The sequence below is a fragment of the Puma concolor genome, chromosome B3, assembly GCF_028749965.1.
Source record: "Puma concolor isolate L17-30 chromosome B3, mPumCon1.1.hap2, whole genome shotgun sequence".
NCBI lineage: Eukaryota > Metazoa > Chordata > Mammalia > Carnivora > Felidae > Puma > Puma concolor.
In genome coordinates this window covers 79,059,556-79,080,588 of record NC_141672.1, presented here as the reverse complement: position 1 = coordinate 79,080,588, position 21,033 = coordinate 79,059,556, and the positions used below count along the sequence as shown (strand labels likewise).

At 36.3% G+C, this 21,033-nt stretch overlaps 1 protein-coding gene across 1 annotated transcript; it reads left to right on the top strand.

Moving 5' to 3' along the window:
* Positions 1-15,329: 15,329 nt before the first annotated feature.
* LOC112855633 (olfactory receptor 4F3/4F16/4F29-like) lies at positions 15,330-16,277 on the top strand. The gene has a single exon (XM_086708496.1). It carries the CDS (start codon positions 15,339-15,341, stop codon positions 16,275-16,277), a length of 939 nt encoding a protein of 312 aa, XP_086564622.1. The 5' UTR covers positions 15,330-15,338.
* Positions 16,278-21,033: the final 4,756 nt, after the last annotated feature.

The window sequence follows — 21,033 nt, the reverse complement described above, 5'->3', positions numbered from 1 at the left end:
ACCCAAAGCAGTCTAAATATTCGATGCAATCCCTATCAAAATAACACTAGCATTCTTCACAGAGCTAGAATAAACAATCCTAAAGTTTGTATGGAACCAGAAAAGACTCTGAATAGCCAAAGCAATGTTGAAAAAGACAACCAAAGCTGGAGGCATCACAATTTCAGACTTCAAGCTGTATCATAAAGCTGTAACCATCAAGACAGTATGGTACTGGCACAAAAAAGACACTTAGATCAATGGAATAGAATAGAGAACCCAGAGTTGGACCCACAAACATATGGCCAACTAATTTTTGACAAAGCAGGAAAGAATATTCAGTGGAAAAAAGATAGGAAACCTTTAAAATCCTAGAGGGAAAAACAGGCAGCAACCTCTTTGACCTCAGCTGTAGCAACTTCTTACTAGACATGTCTCTGGAGGCAAGGGAAACAAAAGCAAAAATGAACCATTGGGACTTCATCAAGACAAAAAGTTTCTGCACAGCCAAGTAAACAATCAACAAACTAAAAGGCAATTGACAGACTGGGAGAAGATATTTGCAAATGACATATCAGATAAAAGGTTAATATCCAAAATCTACAAAGAACTTATCAAACTCAACACCCAAAAAACAATCCAGTGAAGAAATGGGAAGAAGACATGAATAGACACTTTTCCAAAGAAGGTATTCAGATGACTAACAGACACATGAAAAGGTCTCAACATCAATCATCATCAGGGAAATACAAATCAAAACCACAGTGAGATACCATCTCACACCTATCAGAATGGCTAAAATCAACAACTCAGCAAACAACAAATGTTCGCAAGGATGTAGAGAAAGGGGAACCCTTTTGCACTGTTGGTGGGAATGCAAACTGGTGCAGCCACTCTGGAAAACAGTATGGAGGCTCTTCAAAAATTAAAGATAGAATTATCCTATGACCCAGCAAGTACACTACTAGGTATTTATCCAAAGGATACAAAAGGGCTGATTCAAAGGTATGCATGCACCTCAATGTTTATAGAGTGCTATCAACAATAGCCAAATTATGGAAAGACCCCAATTGTCCATTGGCTGATGAATGGATAAAAAGATGTGGTGTGTGTGTGTGTATATATATGTGTGTGTGTGTATACACACACATGTACACATATATACACACACACACAATAAAATACTACTCATTGATCAAAAAGAATAAAATCTTGCCATTTCTAATGATATGGATGAAACTAGAGTGTATTATGTTTAACTGACTGAGCCACTCAGGCGCCCCTTAGAGTGTATTATGCTAAGCGAAACAAGTCAGTCAGAGAAAGACATATACCATATGATTTCATTCATATGTGGAATGATACACCCAGTGCTTTTCAGTTATGGTAATTCCATTCCTTAACTGATCATGAGTCCACTGATCATTGAAAGAAGGCATTAGTGAGCTGTGTCTATATAGTGATGTAATACCCTTTGGTCTAATCAATAAGTATCTAATAAGAGTAAATATTTGAATGTATTCTTTCAAATAAACATTGTGATCATGAGACGTCCATAAAGGACCATTTAGCAGTATATATTAAAAATGAAATCGTGTATATATTTCAGTGCTGCTACTCAGCTGTCTTTTTTATGATACATGTTAATAATACTCTAAAAGTGAGAGTTCTGGATTCTGTGGTCTTTCGACTCCATTATGGTTTGGATAGTGGTCCAGGTAGGTTACATGGATGTAAACCCTTCCATGAAGAAATAGAGAAGAGAGAGAGGAATCTAATGAATTGGAAATGAATCAATTCTGTAATTAAATAGGGGAATTGGAACATATAACTCACAACCAAAATAAATATAGAAGACAGCAGGATAAGTGGAGTCAAATCATGACTTCATGTACCATATTGGAAAAGTTATTCACTGGAACTGCACAGATGTTTTAAATGTTGATCTCCAGATGAAGTATAAAGTAAGAGCAGAAGATTTGAGTCTAGTGGAGTAAATGTGAAGAATTTGGACAATCTGAAGAAACTAGCTTTGATATATTATGATTTTCTGGGCCACAGACTAGATGCAATGGTTGAACCATCATAGAAAAAGAAGCATGTTGTAGTAGAAATAACCTGGACTGAATGGAAACCAAGGGTCAAAGGTATTAATTCTGGATTTACCACCAACTTGTTCCTTAGCTTCAGCAATGCCATTTGTCTTTCCTGTACCTTGGTTTCCTAACTCTAAAGGGAAAGAATTTCATAGTCACTAGCAAAATTTTATTTAAGTCCTAGCAACAACAGTCTTCTACAAGCCTTGCTGCATTGATAGCAGTAAAAACAGCTACTTTGGGAACGTGTAGCTCCCATGCTCATACCTATACGTCTTTCTGGTATTCTGGGTAGTGTCTGGAGCTCTTTCTACCCTTCTTTTGGAGAGTAAAGAAGTGGAGAAATTTCTAGGATAATCAGATTGATACACTTTTCTGCAAATTTTCTTATGTCCCAGTAACTCCAAGTTAAGCTAATCATTTGTTAGCAACACCAGACTAGTATTAGGAAGTAGAAGATTACAAATTTTTATCTGAATGGCCCTAAACATTGATCTATTGCTTTATTTCCTTCCTACAAAAAGTGAATTGTAATATCATTCTGTGGATTCTGCTTATATAAGGGACTAAAGCCATGGCTACTTCAACTCATCATTTCCAAATGGTTTACTCTTTCTATTTTACTTGGGGCTCCTGGGTGGCTCAGTCATTTGAGCATCTGACTTCGGCTCAGGTCATGATCTTGCAGTTCGTGAGTTTGAGCCCTGTGTCAGGCTCTGTGCTGACAGCTCAGAGCCTGGAGTCTGCTTCAGATTCTGGTGTCTCTGTTTCTCTCTCTCTCTGCCCCTTCCCCACTCGCGCTCTGTATCTTTCTGTCTCTCAAAAATAAATAAACATTAAAAAATTAAAAAAATACTTTATTGAGGTATGACTGACTTACAAAAAGCTGAACATATTTAAAATATATAACTTGATGAATTTGGAGTTCCGTATATAGTCATGAAACCATCACTATAATCTATTCTATAAACAAAGCTATCATTTCCAGAAGTTCCTCCTGCCTTATGTTTATGTATTTATGTGACAAAAACACTTAACATAAGATCTACCCTCTTAGCAAAATTTTAAGTATGCAATACGGTATTGTTAACCATGGGCTCTATGCTGTACATTAGATCTCTAAGACTTACCATTTTGTTGAACTGAAACTCTGTACTCTTTGACTAATACCTTCTCATTTCCCCCTCCCTACAGCCCCAGAAACCACCACCATGCTCTCTTTTTCTGTAAGTTTGACTGTGTTATCATATAAGATTTTTCATGCAGTATTTGTTGTTTTGTAACTGGTTGGCTTCACCTTAGCACAATGTACTCAAGATTCATCATGTTGTCACATATTATAGGATTTCCTTTCTTTAAAGCCTGAATAATATTTCATTGCATGTATATACCAAATTTTTTCTATCCATTCATCTGTTGATGGATATTTAGGTTGTTGCCACATCTTGATTATTGTGAATGATGCTGCAATGAACATAGGAGTGCATATATTTATTTGAGATCCTGACTTAAATACTTTTGACTACATACCATGAAGTGAAATTGCTGGATCATATGGTAATTCTATTGTGTTTCCAAATGATAGCAATGGGTTATCTAAAACATAAATTAAGAAAACAGTCACAGTTATAATAGCATCAAAAAGAGTAAAACCAAGAAGGTAGAAGACTCCTACACTGAGAACTACAAATCATTGATGTAAGAAATTAAAGTAGATGGAAATAAATGGAAGAACATGATCACAGATTGGAATATTGTTATCATCCATATTACCCAGTGAGATCCACAGATTCAATGAAATTCTTATCAAAATTCCAATGTTATTTTTAATGGAAATAGAAAAAAACCCCTAAAATTCATATTGAACCACAAATGATCCTGACAGCCAAAGAAATACTGAGAAAGAACAAAGTAGAGGCATCATATTTCCTGATTTCAAAATACTTTACAAAGCTACAGTAGTTAAAACACTATGGTACTAGTATAAGACAGACATACAGACCAATGGAACAAACTACAGATCCCAGAAATAGACTCACACATAAATGATCAACTAAATTTTGACAAGACTGCCAAGAATACAGAGTAGGGAAAGGATAGTCTCTTCAACAAAAGGCTTGGGAAAACTGAATATCCACATGCAAAATAATGAAATTGGATCCTTGCACCATATATAAAAGTCAACTCAAAATAGATTAAAGACTTAAATATAGGAAATGGAACTGTAAAACTCATGGAAGAAACATAGAATAGCCTCAGTGGGTTTGGCAATGATTTCTCTGATATGATACCAAAGGCATAGGCAACATAAGCAAAATTAGAAAAGTTGGACTAAATCAAACTAAAAACACTCCTGCACAGCAAAACTTCCCCCATCCAAAAAAACCTCAACAACAACAACAACAACAACAACAACAACGACAACGACAACAAATAATCACAGAGTCAAAAGAAAAATTATAGAATTGGAGAAAATATTTACAAACCATTTATCTGATAAGGGGGTTAATATCCAAAACATATAAGAAACTCAAACACTTCAGTGGCAAAAACAAAAAAAAAACCAAAAACACAATCCAATTAAAAAATGGGCAAAAGGTTTGAATAGGCATTTCTCCAAAGAAGACATACAGGTGGGCAACAGGTATATGAAAAGATGATCAATATCACTAATTTTCATGGAAATGCAAATCAAAACCAAAATATCACCTCTCACCCTTGTGAAGGCTATTAGCAAAAAGATAAAAGATAACAAGCGCTGTTAAAGATGTTGGTGCGAATGTAAAATGGTGCAGCTTCTATGGAAAATACTATGGCTTCTTCCCTTTCTGAAGGAAACATAGTTTACATCTAGTACTACCACTTTAACATATGTACCAGATGACATGAAAGTTGTCAGCTCAGAGTGGAGCCCAAATCTGGAAAAGGTTCTTCTGCATGAGTTTCAGGCTCTGTGCAGAGTCTTACTGCTTGGATCATACTACTGAAATATACAATGAAATTGGAAAAATTTCTAATTTTTCACCATGTACCCCAAAGGTGTTTTAATTCACACCATTAACTTTCCCTTTGTAGGATGCCCATAGGATAAGAGATTCAGCAAAGCCCTGAAGGAGCTGTTCCTAGAACTCAAATGAATCAAGGTGATGCAAGTGACCTAGCAGTAGATGTCACATGTGTTATGAGCTCCCACCCAGATCCCTTCCTTCAGGACAGAAAGATTTCTTCAGGACGGAAAGATTTATTCCCTACTGTTGGAAGGTTGTTATCTGACATCAATTTGCCCTTTTGGGAATGCCCTTGACTAAAGAGAACTGAAAAAAAGAAGAAAGAAAAGGGGGGCACCTGGTGGCTCAGTCAGTTGAGCATCGAACCCTTGACTTCAGCTCAGGTCATGATTCCAGGGTCATGGGATCATGGCCTGTGTTGGGCTCCATGCTGAGTGTGGAGCCTGCTTAAGATTCTCTTTCTCTGCCCCTCTTTCCCACTTGTGTGCTCTATTTCCCCCACTTGCATGCGCTCTCTCTCTAAAATAAAAAAATAAAAATAATTAAAAAAAAGAGAGCTGACATACCCAAGGCCGCGTTCACTTTCTGTGTTAGTATGCATCAATAATAGGTTAACAGTCCACTTGGGACAATTCTGGAATCTCATTCCAGGTGCAGAGCTCCCACAAGTTTGGCAACTTCTGCCTCTGCCACCTCCTGCTCAATTCCCTACTTTCAAATGGAATTAATTGATCCTAATAGCATTCTCTAACAAACGCCATGTGTGTTGATCTTCATCTCCGAATCCATTTCCCTAGGAAATACCAAACAGTGGCCATAGCAGCACAGTTGAAGTCTCTCTGTAGACTCAACATGAGCTTCTCTTCACTAAGGGCGATCTGTGAACCATCAGTGCTGTGTGCTTAAGCTGCCAATGTAAAAAGTAAAGCCTCAATACTTTCTATGGTACCGTACCTCACCATACTCTCAGGAAACCCACTGTCCACCTTTTGTGGAAGGATTAGAGACCTGTCATCATAGCGATATAAACTTATTCTGGGTTCTGATTTTTTCCCCACCCATAGTGCTTCTGCTAGCACTACCATTCATAGATTTATAGAATACCTTTCCCGTCTTATCTTATCATGTGTTATTCCATATTGGTTCTGGAGACACATTTATAGAAAATAAAGTGTGACAATGGGTTTACACACCTATAGAATTCACTAGACTTACTTATGCTCCATAACCTAGAAACAACTCACTGATAGAATTGTGGAATGGCCTGGTGAATGTTTAGCTTTTATACTAAGAGGTTGGTGTAAAACCTTGCAACTTTAAGAAGCTATTTGATGCAGTATGCATCTTAAACCAGTGCCCGATATATACATTGCTATCTGTCTTAAAGCTGGGATATATAAGCCCAAAGTGGAAAAAGTCACTCTTGTAATAAGATGAAATAATTCATTGGAGAAATGTATGCTTCCTATATTTATTCTTGTGGGCTTTGGTTTAGTAGGTTCAGAGGTCTCAGTGCTCCAGGAAAGAAAGTTTCCAAAGGGAACACAGATGAATCTAGTCTTTGACTACTTTGGGCTCCTTATGTCATTGAACCAGCAGATGGAAAAGAGCTTACTTTTGACATTTGTGGGGACAGGGGCAAGAGAAAAAATGGAAGCCTGTAAGCCATATGTTAGAATATTTGAGAGTTATAAATCAAGGTAACAAGATCTTGAACACAGTATGTTCTATACTTCTATATTGATAAATATATTTTTTCTTCTTCTTTGGTATCTTATTACAAATTTTTAGAAACTTTGGTTGCTTTGGCCAAACCCAAAGGTCCCTAGGGATAAAGTCCCTTGATCCATGGGCTCCTTCTAAATTCCTGCCTGCAGTGCCACTTGCTCACTGTTGTCTGGAACTATTAATTAGCTTTATTTCTACACATGGCAGGATTTTGTGTCATTTTGTGTTAGAGAATGAAGGAAAATCTAAGACTCCATGAAAATGCTCTTTTATATATACAGGTAAAATGGAAAGATGATAATAAATTTAATAATAAGGAGAGCTCTAGTGTCAGACATGATTATGTTGTTGGAATCGCTATGAACATGAGTCATATCCTCGAGTACATGAGTGTTATCCTAAAGCAGAGTAGATGGCATCTGGGGTAACTAATTGGCTAGTAGTGGAGGATAATTGTGACAAAGGGTATTGACATGTTGGAGGTTAGCTGACCTTAACTTTTAACTAGAATCACACAGTGATATGATCATGTGAAAGATATTAGAAAAAGTTAAATGGCTTTATAATGTTTAGGATTCAGCTCTCTGTTATCAGTGATGATTATATAAATGATTCTTATCCCATGCAATTTGACAAACAGGTAAGAAATACTGGTGACACACATAACTAAGAAAACAAGGGTTGTTGTGCTATCCATTAGCTTTTCAAATAAGATGAAGTATAAACTTATTTTCTGTGAAAAGGGAAGCAAATTTATAAGGTACTTGAAACATTTGTAAGATGGAAAAGAGTCTCATAAATCACTAAATAGAGGAGACACCCAAAGACCCAAAGCTAAACAAATTATTTCCAATGTAAATATCATCTTAAATATGCTGTGAAAAATTTAAAAACAAAATGAAAACTACCAGGAGATCAAATTAGTTCTGCTGTCCTCTGTGCTTTAGAATTTTAGAGTGTTTTACATTAATTTTATAAACTGTAAGTAGAATGTGGAAGGGTTTAGAGAAAGTTGAGAAATGTGATTTTTTTGTTTTTTTGAGTGGGGAGTAGATGAGAAAGATTATAAAGGGAAATATGAAAGGATTTAAGTTTTTAAAAATTAATTTTTTTTTCAAGTGTAACTAATATACATTGTTTTTTTTTAAATGTTTATTTGAGACAGAGAGAGAGAGAGAGAGATAGAGAAAGAGAGAGAGATACAGAATTTGAAACAGGCTCCAGGCTCTGAGCTATCAGCACAGAGCACGATGTGGGCATCGAACTCAACAGCTGTGAGATCGTGACCTGAGCCGAAGACAGACGCTTAACCAACTGAGCCACCCAGGTGCCCCTACAGTGTTATATTTATTAGCCTTAGGGATACAATATAATAATTCAAACTTTCTATGTATTACTCAGGGATCATCATGATAAATGCACTCTTAATCCTGTTCACCTATTTCACCCATCCCTCCATCCCCCTCTCCTCTGGCAACTACCAGTTTGGGTTTTTTTTTGTTTGTTTGTTTGTTTGTCTGTCTCTTTTTTGTTTCATTTCTTAAATTCCACATCTGAGTGAAATCATATGGTATTTGTCTTTTTCTGACTGGCTTGTTTAACATTCAGAAAGCTAACAGGTGACTTAGCTTGTTGAAGTTATGTATATAAAAAGTTAATTGGCAGGAATAAAAAGCATAGCATAAGGAATACAAAAAAGTTAAAGGGACACAAAAAACTATTCATATTGCACACAGTTATAAAAAGTAAAAGAAATTGTTTTAAGTTAGGAGAAGCATACTTTTACTTAGATATTAAAAAGGATTTTGTGGTAATTTGAAAGATGAAGTGCAGGATATTTTAGCTGATGGAGGTTTTAACCTCTCAATATTTTTAGATTGGAAAGGAAATTTATATGAATGATGGTTTTGATTTTCAAACCTAGGAGATGTGGCTACCTTTAAGCTGGATAATTCTATCATTTGGAACCCCAGCTGCCAACATTTCTTTCATCTATAAAGGATTCAATATCTGGGAAACTGTTTCTGGATGATTGATAAATTCTGTATGGGTCAAGAAAAAGGGTTAATCACAATAAAAGGCAAAGAGTTCTGCCTTTTCTTTTTTATCATGGATATTTAATTAATTAAAACAGATGGTTATAATTAATGTATTTGAGAAAAACAATTTAGAAACTTTCCCTTTTGAGCACAGCCACTTTATGAGAAGCTGGTTTCAGAATATAATCAACCTGGAGGTTGATTGTAGGTATCTGATGACTTTTAAGTGAATAAATATCATATGCTGGTGTTTCCATCTAGAATCCTCTCTATGACTATTGCTCAGGGTGGAAAACTGGATCCTGACTATGCCTCAAGTGGATATAAAACTTTGATATGTGAATTTCTATATTCTCTGATATTTGTTTATGCATTTCTCTTCCTTTTAGTACATCTGGTAAAAACTAACTTTTGACTTCTATTTTTTCCCCCCAGTACACATTCGAGGGTAACTAAAGAACACTCAGAGTTGTCCTATTAGGTTCCATATTTATAACTCCTTCCCTTTTAAATTCACTTTTCCTCAAATTCCTAGTTCTTGTGTAGTGGAAGGGGATTGGAGAGCCGAAAGGCAAATAAATTCACTGCTAGGTGTATGTAACTGATATAACTCATGGAGAAAGTCTTCTAAGAGACTAAGCACTTAAAAGACACCTACAGACTGGGTGGCTCAGTCAGTTAAAAGTCCAACTCTTGATTTCGGCCCAGGTCATGATCTCATGGTGGTGAGATCAAGCTCTGTTATCAGGACTCATGCTCAGTGTGAAGCCTGCTTGGGATTCTCTCTCTCTCTCTCTCTCTCTCTGTGCTCCTCCCTCCTCATGCTCAAAATAAATAAATAAAACATTTAAAAAAGACAGTTGCAGACATAATGCTATAAGGCATTTATAATTACAGAATTTTTGGAGAGTGGGTTGAGAAAGTAATATAAATCATATCTGGTAATCTACCTCTTAAAGTGTGCCTTGTGTTCTCTTTGTCATTATATACTTTTTTTAAAATTTATTTTTGAGAAAGAGAGAGAGAGAGAGAGCATGAGAGAGAGAGTGAGCATGACCTGGGTAGGGGCAGAGAGGGAGGGAGGGAGGGAGAGAGAGAGAGAATCCCAAGCAGGCTCCACGCTCTTAGCATGAAGCCTGATGCAGAGCTCAATCCCATGAACCATAAGCTCATGATCTGAGCTGAATTCAGGAGTGGGAAGCTCAACTGACTGAGCCACTCAGGTGCCCCTATGCTTTTTTCCTTCATTCTTCTTCCATTTTAGTGTTGTTTGATATCATTTTTTATTTTTCCTTAATTCTTTTTCAACCTTTATAATCTATTTTCTATTTTCTTCTGTCTCTTCAGAACTCTTCCCAGTCTTTTCATCAGGCATATTTTCATGTTTTTAAAATCATCCAGTTTTATCCTTTCTATGTTTGTTGAATCGTGATATTACAAATATAAAGCTGCTATACCTATTACTATTTCAATTGCAATCTGATTTTCCCATGTTGAAGGCCATCTTTATTATGTCTAGGTCATATTTTCACATCATTGGAACCATTAGCCAATTTTGACAGAGGCAATATCTTTAGTATTTCTCCCCATCTTTTTTTATTTTAACATGTGTTAGCAGTTGAGGTTACAAAAAAGGATAAACACAATTCCTCCCCTCAATCCATTTACATATAAAACTGACTGTAATGTAAGGTGGTGAATGATGCTTAGGGGCCTGAATAAAGTGCTATGAGTGGGAACATGGACAAGAATGGTATATATCTGCTTAATGTGTGAAGAGGTGATGGGGAAAGGAGTATAAATAAACATTATAGCATGGTTTACTTTGAAGTATGGATTGTGTTCCAGAAAGAAGAGCAGTGGGTGGAAATGGTGGAAGGTAAGTTAAAGAAGAACCAGTATATTTGAAGGCATGGGGGCATATGTATTATGTGGCATTGTCAGATAATAAATAGATATTGCTGGATCATAGGGTACAAGAATGGATGTAAGAAAATGACATAGAAAATGAGGTTGGAAAGGCCCAGACTCCAGACAAGTTTGAATGCTTTATTAGGAGTCTGTGGTTCACCCAGAGGCAAAAGAGGACTCATGAAATACTATTAGTACTATGACCAGGGTTGAGAGCAGATAGATTTTTTTTGGAGGAGCAGAAACATTTGAAGGAGAGGATCTTGATGAGGCAGTGTGGTAGATCTAGTGATAACTGTTGAAAGGAGGGGCAGTGAGAAGAGAAAGAAGCAAATACATGGCAGATGTATTAAATTAAAAATGAAATTGTGAAACATACTTCAACGCTTTGAAAAGTACTCAAAACTGTATGATTGGCATATAGCTTCAAGATTTAGCAAGAAACATCTGTTGTTTTATCAGATTTCTTTTGAGTAGTAAATCATTACAAAAGCAACTGAAATCACTCACGTTGTCAGATTTCTCCCTTTCCCTCCCCAGAGAAAAACACTATTCTGAAGTTGTTAGGTAGATATCCTTCTTTTTCAAACTTTTACACTTCTACTACCTATATATTTATATTTAATATGTAATAATTATTGAGGGTTTTTGGAATTAAAAAATTATTTCACTTTATATATATGATTTTATAATTTTATTTTTTCATTCAATGTTATATTTTTGAGATTTTTCCATGGTGACAAATATATAGCTGATTCATTCACTTATTTTCCAAATAATTCATTCAATTGTATTAATTTACAAGAATTTACTTATATATGACCTCACTATGGACATATAGGTTATTTCCATTACTACAGGCATTAAAGAGAAAGAATTAACTAGATTTGGTGACATATATTTTCTCATATGCTCAGTTCTATAAGATATTAATTTTCTCCATTTTGCAGATGGGAAAGGGCTCAGATGAAATGTTATTCAAGGTCACCAAGTTATTAGGTGACAAAATGTGAAATACTGTTTTTCAGATATTGTGGCCTATTTCATTATCCCATGTAGCTTCTTTAAAAAGTAATAGAAATAATCCTTATAAAATTTAAGAGCTAAAACAGAGATGAATTCAAAGAATGATGCAATCATAAACAGAGCCTATATTTGGGGTGCCCGGGTGGCTGAGTGGATTAAGTGTCCAACTCTTGCTTTGGCTCAGGTCATGATCTCACAGTTGGTGAGATTGAGCCCCACATTGAGTGCAGAGTCTGCTTGGGATTCTCTCTTTCTCTCTCTGCCCTTCCCCACTTGTGTGCACACACTCTCTCTCAGAATAAATAATTAAATATTAAAACAAACAAAAAACCCAGAGCCTACATTTAACATGAAGTTGCAGATGAAGTCTGGAGTCCCAACATCTACATTGAGATTAATGATCAACTTTAATCACTTGGACTCAACTTTAATCACACTTGGACTCAAAAGAGATACTCAAGCTTTTTACAGAAGACCTATTATGTCCCCAAGCATTAAATGTAGGTACTGTGGGTTTGTGAAGAAATATTATAGGTAGAGTGGTCCTATAGTTCATTTGTGAAGTTAAAATGAAACCCTATGAACAGAAAGCTACCCAGGTTGGAGGAGTCAAGAGTGATTTCATGAAGGAGGTAGAACTTGAATACAGACAACATTATGGCAACTTCTAAGTAGTTCACTCATGATGGACCCTGTTCAAGGGTCTCAGCCCCTCCAGGGAAGAAAAGGTTGAGTGGAACAGGTTAAACTAGCATTTTATATCATGAGTTCATCCAAAAAACATTTGTTCAAAGTAAGAGTATTTGCCTGAACAATTAGAATAAGAACAAATGCTTTAGAAAACAGCCAAACCTTCCAAGACACTGAGGTACATTAATTTGTTGATAGACAGTTGTCAGGGATGATTAATCATGGAGACTGAGGTACCACTTACCAGCACGACAATAAAGGGAAATCATCAGCTACGAAGGGCTCATCTTTCCTGCAACAATATCTACCATCACCCTGCCACATGTTTTTGCTCAGGCTGTATCCTCAGTAAGTCACAGATAAATGAAAGAAAGCAGGGAATTGGAAAAAGGGGTGATCTTGGAGTCAGTAGACCTAGGTTCTAATACAGGCTCTAACACTAAGTAAATTTATGGTTTTGGTCAAGTAATTTAACATATTGGGGTATTTATTTTCTGATCTATAATGACTAGAGACTTTCCTAAATTGGAAATATTCACTTTATCAGTATGTCCCAAAGTTGACTTCACTGGTTTCAGTCTCTTTGACTTCACTGAATGTTTCCTTTTAGTTATATTCCTACTTTGTTTTTATTCTTCAGACAAAATTTTCACTTTCCTGAATTTCTTTCTTTACTCTTACGGACAGTCTCTAACCCAAACAAGTACATTTTATTCACCCTTTCAGCAAATATTTATTTGCCTTTGTTATGTATCTGGAGTGATTCTGAATTTTTCATACATTGGGTTGAATAAGACAGATGTGATCCATAACTTCATGGGGCTTGCAGCCCAGTTTGGAAAGGATAAATTAAACAAATAATAATTTACCTTCATGGTAAGTACTATTAAGAAACAGTGTTCTTTGGGGCGCCTGGGTGGCGCAGTTGGTTAAGCGTCCGACTTCAGCCAGGTCACGATCTCGCAGTCCGTGAGTTCGAGCCCCGCGTCGGGCTCTGGGCTGATGGCTCAGAGCCTGGAGCCTGTTTCCGATTCTGTGTCTCCCCCTCTCTCTGCCCCTCCCCTGTTCATGCTCTGTCTCTCTCTGTCCCAAAAATAAATAAACGTTGAAAAAAAACAAAACAAAACAAAACAGTGTTCTTTGAGAGCAAATCAACTGCATTCATATAAGATAGTTTATTTTTTTGCCACTAAGAGAATGTGATTACTATATTAATAATTAATTATTGAAATATAATATATTTTATGATATGGAAGTTTGATGCTCCCTATTGGTCAACAGTATTTTATTCTCATTCATTCATTCATTCATTCATCATGTCTCAGGCGTTCGTTGAGTGCTGCTATGGGCAAGTGAAATAAAGAGAAGTAAACTTAGCATTGCTGAATACTTAACATAGCTATATGATTAAGATACATTAATTATTTTACTAATTGCTGTTTCATAAATGAATACTGAAGCTCAAAGACTTTAAGTAACTTGCCCAAGATCAACCTATTAGTCGTGAGCATGTTTTTTTGTTTTTGTTTTTTTTTGTTTTTGTTTTTTTTTTTTTGAGAGAGTGCGAGCAGGGGAGAGGGGCAGAGGGCTTGAGAGAGGGAGAGAGAGAGAGAGCATGGAGCCCATTGCAGGGCTCGATCCCATTACCCTGGGATAATGACTTGAGTTGAAATCAAGAGTTGAACTCCTAAACTGAGCACCCAGGTGCCCCCAGTTGTTGAACATTTGTATAAATTTTCGAAATCAAAATCCAAAACCCACATTCTTTCTACTAAACCATGCTGTATCTCTAAATAAAATAATTATACTATAATGTAATTAGTTTTTTAGAGATTTCATAAAATTATTTCCACTACATTATGATCCATTTCATAGTTTTAAGCTTTTCACATCAAGTATAAAGTGTACTAAGGCAGTGTTGCTTGAATTACTTGTGTTGAAGTTTAAGCTTTTATCTTTTTTTCTATAAAAAATATTTATTTAAGTAATCTCTACACCGAATAATCTCAGGGTCATGAGATCAAGAATCACATGCTCCTCTGAATGTACCAGCCAGGCGCCCCTCAATTTTTTTCTAATGGACTAACACTTTTATAAAATACACAATTAGAAACTTGGGTATCACTCTAATATCAAAAATCTAGAGAAATTTCTAAATACTCAAAAATTTTGGAATATGATATTAATTGATAACATACAGTTCATAGACCAGCCCCACTCTGCAGACATTTTCCACTGCTTCAGGAATCCAACTATGAATAAGTCATAATTCCTTCTTTCAAGAAGCTCATAGTTGAATGGGTGAATTATGATTGTTCTCAGTTCACTATAAACAAGGGATAGTAAACTAAGTGCTACTACTAATAAAGCAAGATTCTGTGGATGTGGTTAACATTTCAGTAATATTAAAGATGAATATGTTCCCAGAGGTGGGGACTGGGATGGAAGAGAAGAAGGGTCTGTGTGTCAGATGAAGTTCTACAGACTTGGAAGGGATTGCAATAGTGGTTAGTTCTGTGTGACTGGGGCCAGATTGTATTAGTTTGGGACCCAAAATAAAAAGCTTTGGCTCATGTTGACTATCTTATATCTCATGAGTAATTGCAGCACCAACCCTGGGATGAAGCAGAGGGTATCAAATGCAGAGACAACTTGGTGGTAGAGAGCAGCTCCACACGACAGCCACTGATTTTTCTGGGTAATCACATTCGAGAGGCCATGAGCATATTAGGTCAGTTCTAATGCTAAAGTAGAAACAGGCTTTCATAATTGTGGCCATCTCTCCTAATATATTAACATAATTATCATCATTTACATTTTCTCCTATTGTCCTTCTTCAGGTAGCTGTGCCAACAACGCCAATGGATGGAACGAATCACTCTGTGGTGTCAGAGTTTGTGTTCCTGGGACTCACCGATTCCTGGGAGATCCAACTTCTCCTCTTTGTGTTCTCCTCCACGTTTTATGTGGCAAGCATGATGGGAAACTCCCTCATTATGCTCACTGTGACCTCTGACCCTCACTTACACTCCCCCATGTACTTTCTGCTGGCCAACCTCTCCTTCATTGACCTGGGAGTTTCGTCTGTCACTTCTCCCAAGATGATTTATGATCTTTTTAGAAAGCATAAGGTCATCTCCTTTGGTGGCTGCATCGCTCAAATCTTCTTTATCCACGTCATTGGTGGTGTGGAGATGGTGCTGCTCATCGCCATGGCCTTTGACAGATATGTTGCCATATGTAAGCCTCTCCACTATCTGACCATCATGAGCCCAAGAATGTGCCTCTTCTTTTTAGTGGCTGCCTGGATGACTGGCCTCATCCACTCCATGGTTCAACTGGCGTTTGTGGTAAACTTACCCTTCTGTGGTCCTAATGTGTTGGACAGCTTTTACTGTGACCTTCCTCGGTTCATCAAACTTGCCTGCACGGACACCGACCGACTAGAGTTTATGGTCACAGCCAACAGTGGATTCATCTCTGTTGGCTCCTTCCTCATACTGATCATTTCCTATATCATCATCATTCTCACTGTTCAGAAACACTCTTCAGCTGGTTCATCCAAGGCTCTGTCCACACTGTCAGCTCACATCACTGTGGTATTCTTGTTCTTTGGTCCTTTGATTTTTTTTTATACATGGCCATCTCCCTCCATACACCTGGATAAGTTTCTGGCCATCTTTGATGCTATTCTCACTCCTTTCCTAAATCCGGTCATCTATACATTCAGGAACCAAGAGATGCAGGTGGCAATGAGGAGAGTATGCAGACAGCTGGTGAATTACAGGAAGATCTCTTAAGGAATGTCTGATGCTGTGAAGAGCCCTTGTTGATTACTGATGTCCATTATTGATGGTCAAACTCAGGGAGAAGCTCTTGTTTGTCTTACCTTGCTTTGATTATACACACTGGTACTGAGTCTATTTTTCTCTCTCACTCAGGAGGGAGGGACATTTACTTTTGAAAAAGAGATAGTTACACAGGAAGTATTTTTAAAACAATGATTATAGTAATCTCAAATCTAAATTCCTAAGGAATAAGATTTATATGAAGTAATTTTTAGAAATATAAGGAGGCATACTTCCTTAAGGCCTTCACAACAGGGGGTTATTTCCCAATCCACCTTAATTTAGTATGACTTCATCTTACCTATATCTGCAGGGATTATTTCCAAACACAGTCACATTCACAGGTATTGGTGGTTAGGCTTTCAACTTACATATTTGGTAAACACAAAACAACCCACAATAGCGGGATAGGTAGTAGGGGTTTTGAGAATGAGAATGGTTATAGCACACCCACTTATTAATCAGAACAAAAATATGTTTAAAATAAACAGTAGGAAGAATTTAAGCTCTTTCATTGGCAACTATGTTTTTAAAAATGATGGAGCATATAAAGTCAGTGTAAGATACAAAAATCAGAGAAAGACTAATACCATATGATTTCACTCATCTATGGAATTTAAGAAATAAAACACATGAATATAGGGGAAAGAACAAAAAAGGAGAGAAGGAAGGAAACCATAAGAGACTCTTAACTTTAGAAAACAAACTGAGGGTTGATGGAGGAAAGTGGGTGGGGAATGGGCTAAATGGGTGATGGGTATCAATGAGGACCCTTGTCATGTTGAGCACTTGGTGTTATATGTAAGTGATGAATCACTAAATCCTACTTCTAAAACCAATTTTACCATTCATGTTAACTAACTAGAATTTAAATAAAACTTGAAAAAAACCCAAAAGACAAGACACAAAAAGTTATTATTATGAGCTAAAGGATCTCTGCTAAATTGGAAGATTACACGGAAGGTAAAGAATAACATTTACTGCCTTCAGTCAAGAGTAGAATGAATATACCAAAAGAAATTTGTCAGGTCCATGTAACAGAGAGAAACCAAGTCTAGCTGTGTTTCAATATAGTACTTGGTCATAAAGCATTCCTGTTTTAAAAAACAAACCATTTAAAGCTGAGCTTTGCAAGTTGCCAAAATATTAACATATATCATTGTTTATTTTCAGTCTCATTATTTAAAAAATATATGAAACCAAGGCAAATAGAATTTACTTCCTGAATCTTCTATGTTTTTTTTTTTTTTTTTAAATCTACAATGGTTGTGTCTTCCTCTTTCAGATTCTGGAATAACCAGACATTCTATCTTAGAATAAATTTATCCATTTCCCCCACTGGATAAACAAAACCAGATCCTATTACCTTGCAAATCAACCATATTTTTTGGCTATGATTACTTCTCATACAAGTCTTTTAAAAAATGTTTACTTATTTTGAGGGAGAGGGTGTGTGCAGGCAGGGTAGGGGCAGAGAGAGAGAGAGAATTGCAAGCAGGTTTCGCGTTGTCAGTGCAGAGCCCGATGTGAGGTTCATTCTTATGAATCATGAGATCATGTCCTGAGCCAAAATCAAGAGTCAGATGCTTATCCAACTGAGCCATCCAGACATCCCATACTTCTCATACAGTCTTAATCATCTATTTTATGACTTTAAGTAATTAACTTTGGTTTCACAGACAGTATTCTACTAAAAAAAACCCAGAGCCTGACAATACTTTAAGTGGGAAAAACTGGTTTTAACAAGGAACATTTAAAAAAGGGGAAAAGAGACCTCAGTATAGAACCAGACTTACCTTCCAAAACAATTAGAACAAGTGGGGATTTATAGCCGAAGAACAGATGCGGAGGGGTGGTTGGTGGACAGAAATTACTAAGAGGAGATATTAAGCATAGGGAGACTTCTTGTTAAACTGACCTAACAGGATTCTTGCTAGAGGCAAGCCAGAGTGATCAGATATTTAGAGCAGGGGTTTAGAAATTTGGCTAGCTCTCAAAGGTGAGGAGTTTTCTCTAAACTGACTTACCAGGATTCTAGTTATAATTGGCCTGTGCAAGCCCAGCAAGGATGGGCTCCAGGTTGAAGCCTAATGGAGAAGAGTGCTCCGAGGAGCCTGACTAAAATTTGATCAATGAGATGAGTCTGTTAACTTGTGGGTAACTGACAATTGTCTGTCATATATTATTATTTTAGTAGACTAATAAGGCTCAGGAATGCTCAAAATCTAATCTCCTATTGTCCCAAGCATCCAGTTACACATTGTTAAAGGTAATAAACATTATTATTAGTGTAGTAAAAATGAACACATTTACTAACATGATCCAAAGATATACCCTTATAAAGGTATGAGTAAAGCAACACGCACACACACACACACACACACACACACACACACTCCATGACAAATGTTTTAATATTCAATCTCATTTAAAAATTGCCCACTGAATACCCACTAATTACTTTACTAACACTAAACCAAAATCTTAAAACAACTAAGGATCTTAGAAATTATATTTCAGGGGCGCCTGGGTGGCTCAGTCGGTTGAGCGTCCGACTTCAGCTCAGGTCATGATCTCGCGGTCCGTGGGTTCGAGCCCTGCGTCGGGCTCTGTGCTGACAGCTCAGAGCCTGGAGCCTGTTTCAGATTCTGTGTCTCCCTCTTTCTTTGACCCTCCCCTGTTCATGCTCTCTCTCTCTCTCTCTCTCTGTCTCAAAAGTAAATAAACGTTAAAAAAAATTAAAAAAAAGAAATTATATTTCAGTAGACTCATTATAAAACTGTATTCCCAAATGATTGAACACCTGATTTTACATTTCCAATAATTTTAAATGCTTCCTTTATGCTTCATTCTGATAAAATCACAAAAGACCACAGCTATTTAAAAAGCATCTTATCAAACCAGTATGTGTTCAAAAATTTATTTTGATTATTTGTATTTGGATTCTCATACAAAAATGGTCTGAGATACAAAAAAGTGTTCAGAGCCATAATTTCTATGAGAATTTTTCTCTGAAAAACATGGCATATATGAAACAGTAGAAATTCAGCTGTCTTTATCTTTTTGGGATTTGGGGAATAGTAGACTTAAGACACCACTTATTAATCTCCACAAGCAATGCTAACATAACTCCTTTAGAAGGCATTTATATTTAACTTATTAATATATCCTTCAAGTAGAAAAATATTTCACAATCATAAAATGAGAGGAAAAGGCTCCTCAATTACAGAAACATAGTCACATATAAAACTACTGGGTCAGTTCTATAATTTCAGCTATTGATCAAGGCTCAGGTTTACTAAAAAATTAAAAGCATATATTGATACACAAAATCTCATACTATATATCTAATGGAACTTTTTTTCTATTTCTACTGGAAATGAGAAAAATTCTACATCCAATGGAAACAAGACTAACAGATTGAAAAAAATGGAGATAAACAAATTAAAAACAAAAAAGCCAACTAACCAAATTTTATCTTTCATCTCTCATCTGGTAGAGAATAGGTCCTTACTATCCCAATAGAGATTACCAGATGATCAGATCATGAAACTAAATTCCCATTCTCTGTTGCAACCAACGAAAAATAATCTATCAACCCTCTACAAACAAGGACTGGAACCAAATTTGGCCAAGAAACAACAATAAACAAATAAAAACTACCAAAGCAGAAAAGCAAAATAAAGATCAGAGTGTCAGTGAAGGTAATGTTTCAGTGCTGGTTGGGATTCATTATACAAATCAAGAAGAGATATACCTGGCTTAACATCCCATGAGGAGCATTCCTTGGGAACCACTTTATTGGTTCCAGAAAGTGAGTCTACTTGGATGTCTTGATGGAACCTTGAGAGTGGTCAAAGTACAATTTTTAAAAAGTTAAAAACATAACTCATATAAAGTGATGTGTGTCAATTATTTATAGAAGTTACTAATGAGGGAACCACAAGGGGGTCAACTGGTTCCAATCAGGTTTTGATAGAATACATTTCTGACAGACTGCATCCACTGTCAATGATCCTTAAGGTCTTGATTTCATCAGTTCCATGATTCTGATTTGTGCCGGTGTTATATAAATGAGCTGAGGCACTGTGACCACTTCAGCTCTTTTAAGAGACAAACCCGAGGGAAAAAGCTAGAGTCAGATTACCTCTTATTTACAAAACATTTTTAAGTTACATTTTCCTCATTTACTCCATTTTAATATGGAATTTTCTCCTGGTGAGACCCTAACTGATATAAGTATTTGATATACAAGACATAGAAGCAGTTTACATTTTAAAATATTTTAAAAGTTTAAAATAAAGTAACATTATGAATAATACTGAACTTCATTATTAATTAGGGAAATTAAAATTAAATAGATTCTCTAGGCTGAAAGCCCATATGTGGTGTGGTACATATGTAGAAATTTCCCCAGCTTTGTGGCACAAGATTCCAGTCTTAAAATCTGGAAACAAGGTCCAAGTGATAGGGAAGTTAGAATGTAGGCTTACTGGCTAAGATGTTGGTACATTTTTCTGGGTTCATAAAGGATTCAAGCCCTATAATGATAACACCCAATGCTTCTCTGATCTGGTATTTCCACTCCTTATGGGTCATGAGTCCACCAACCCAGCAGAAAGGACGGCATCAATAAACTCTGTGCATTGTTAATATAATTTATCCTTTTCCTAATTGATAAGTCTCTCATATTACTAAATATCTGAAC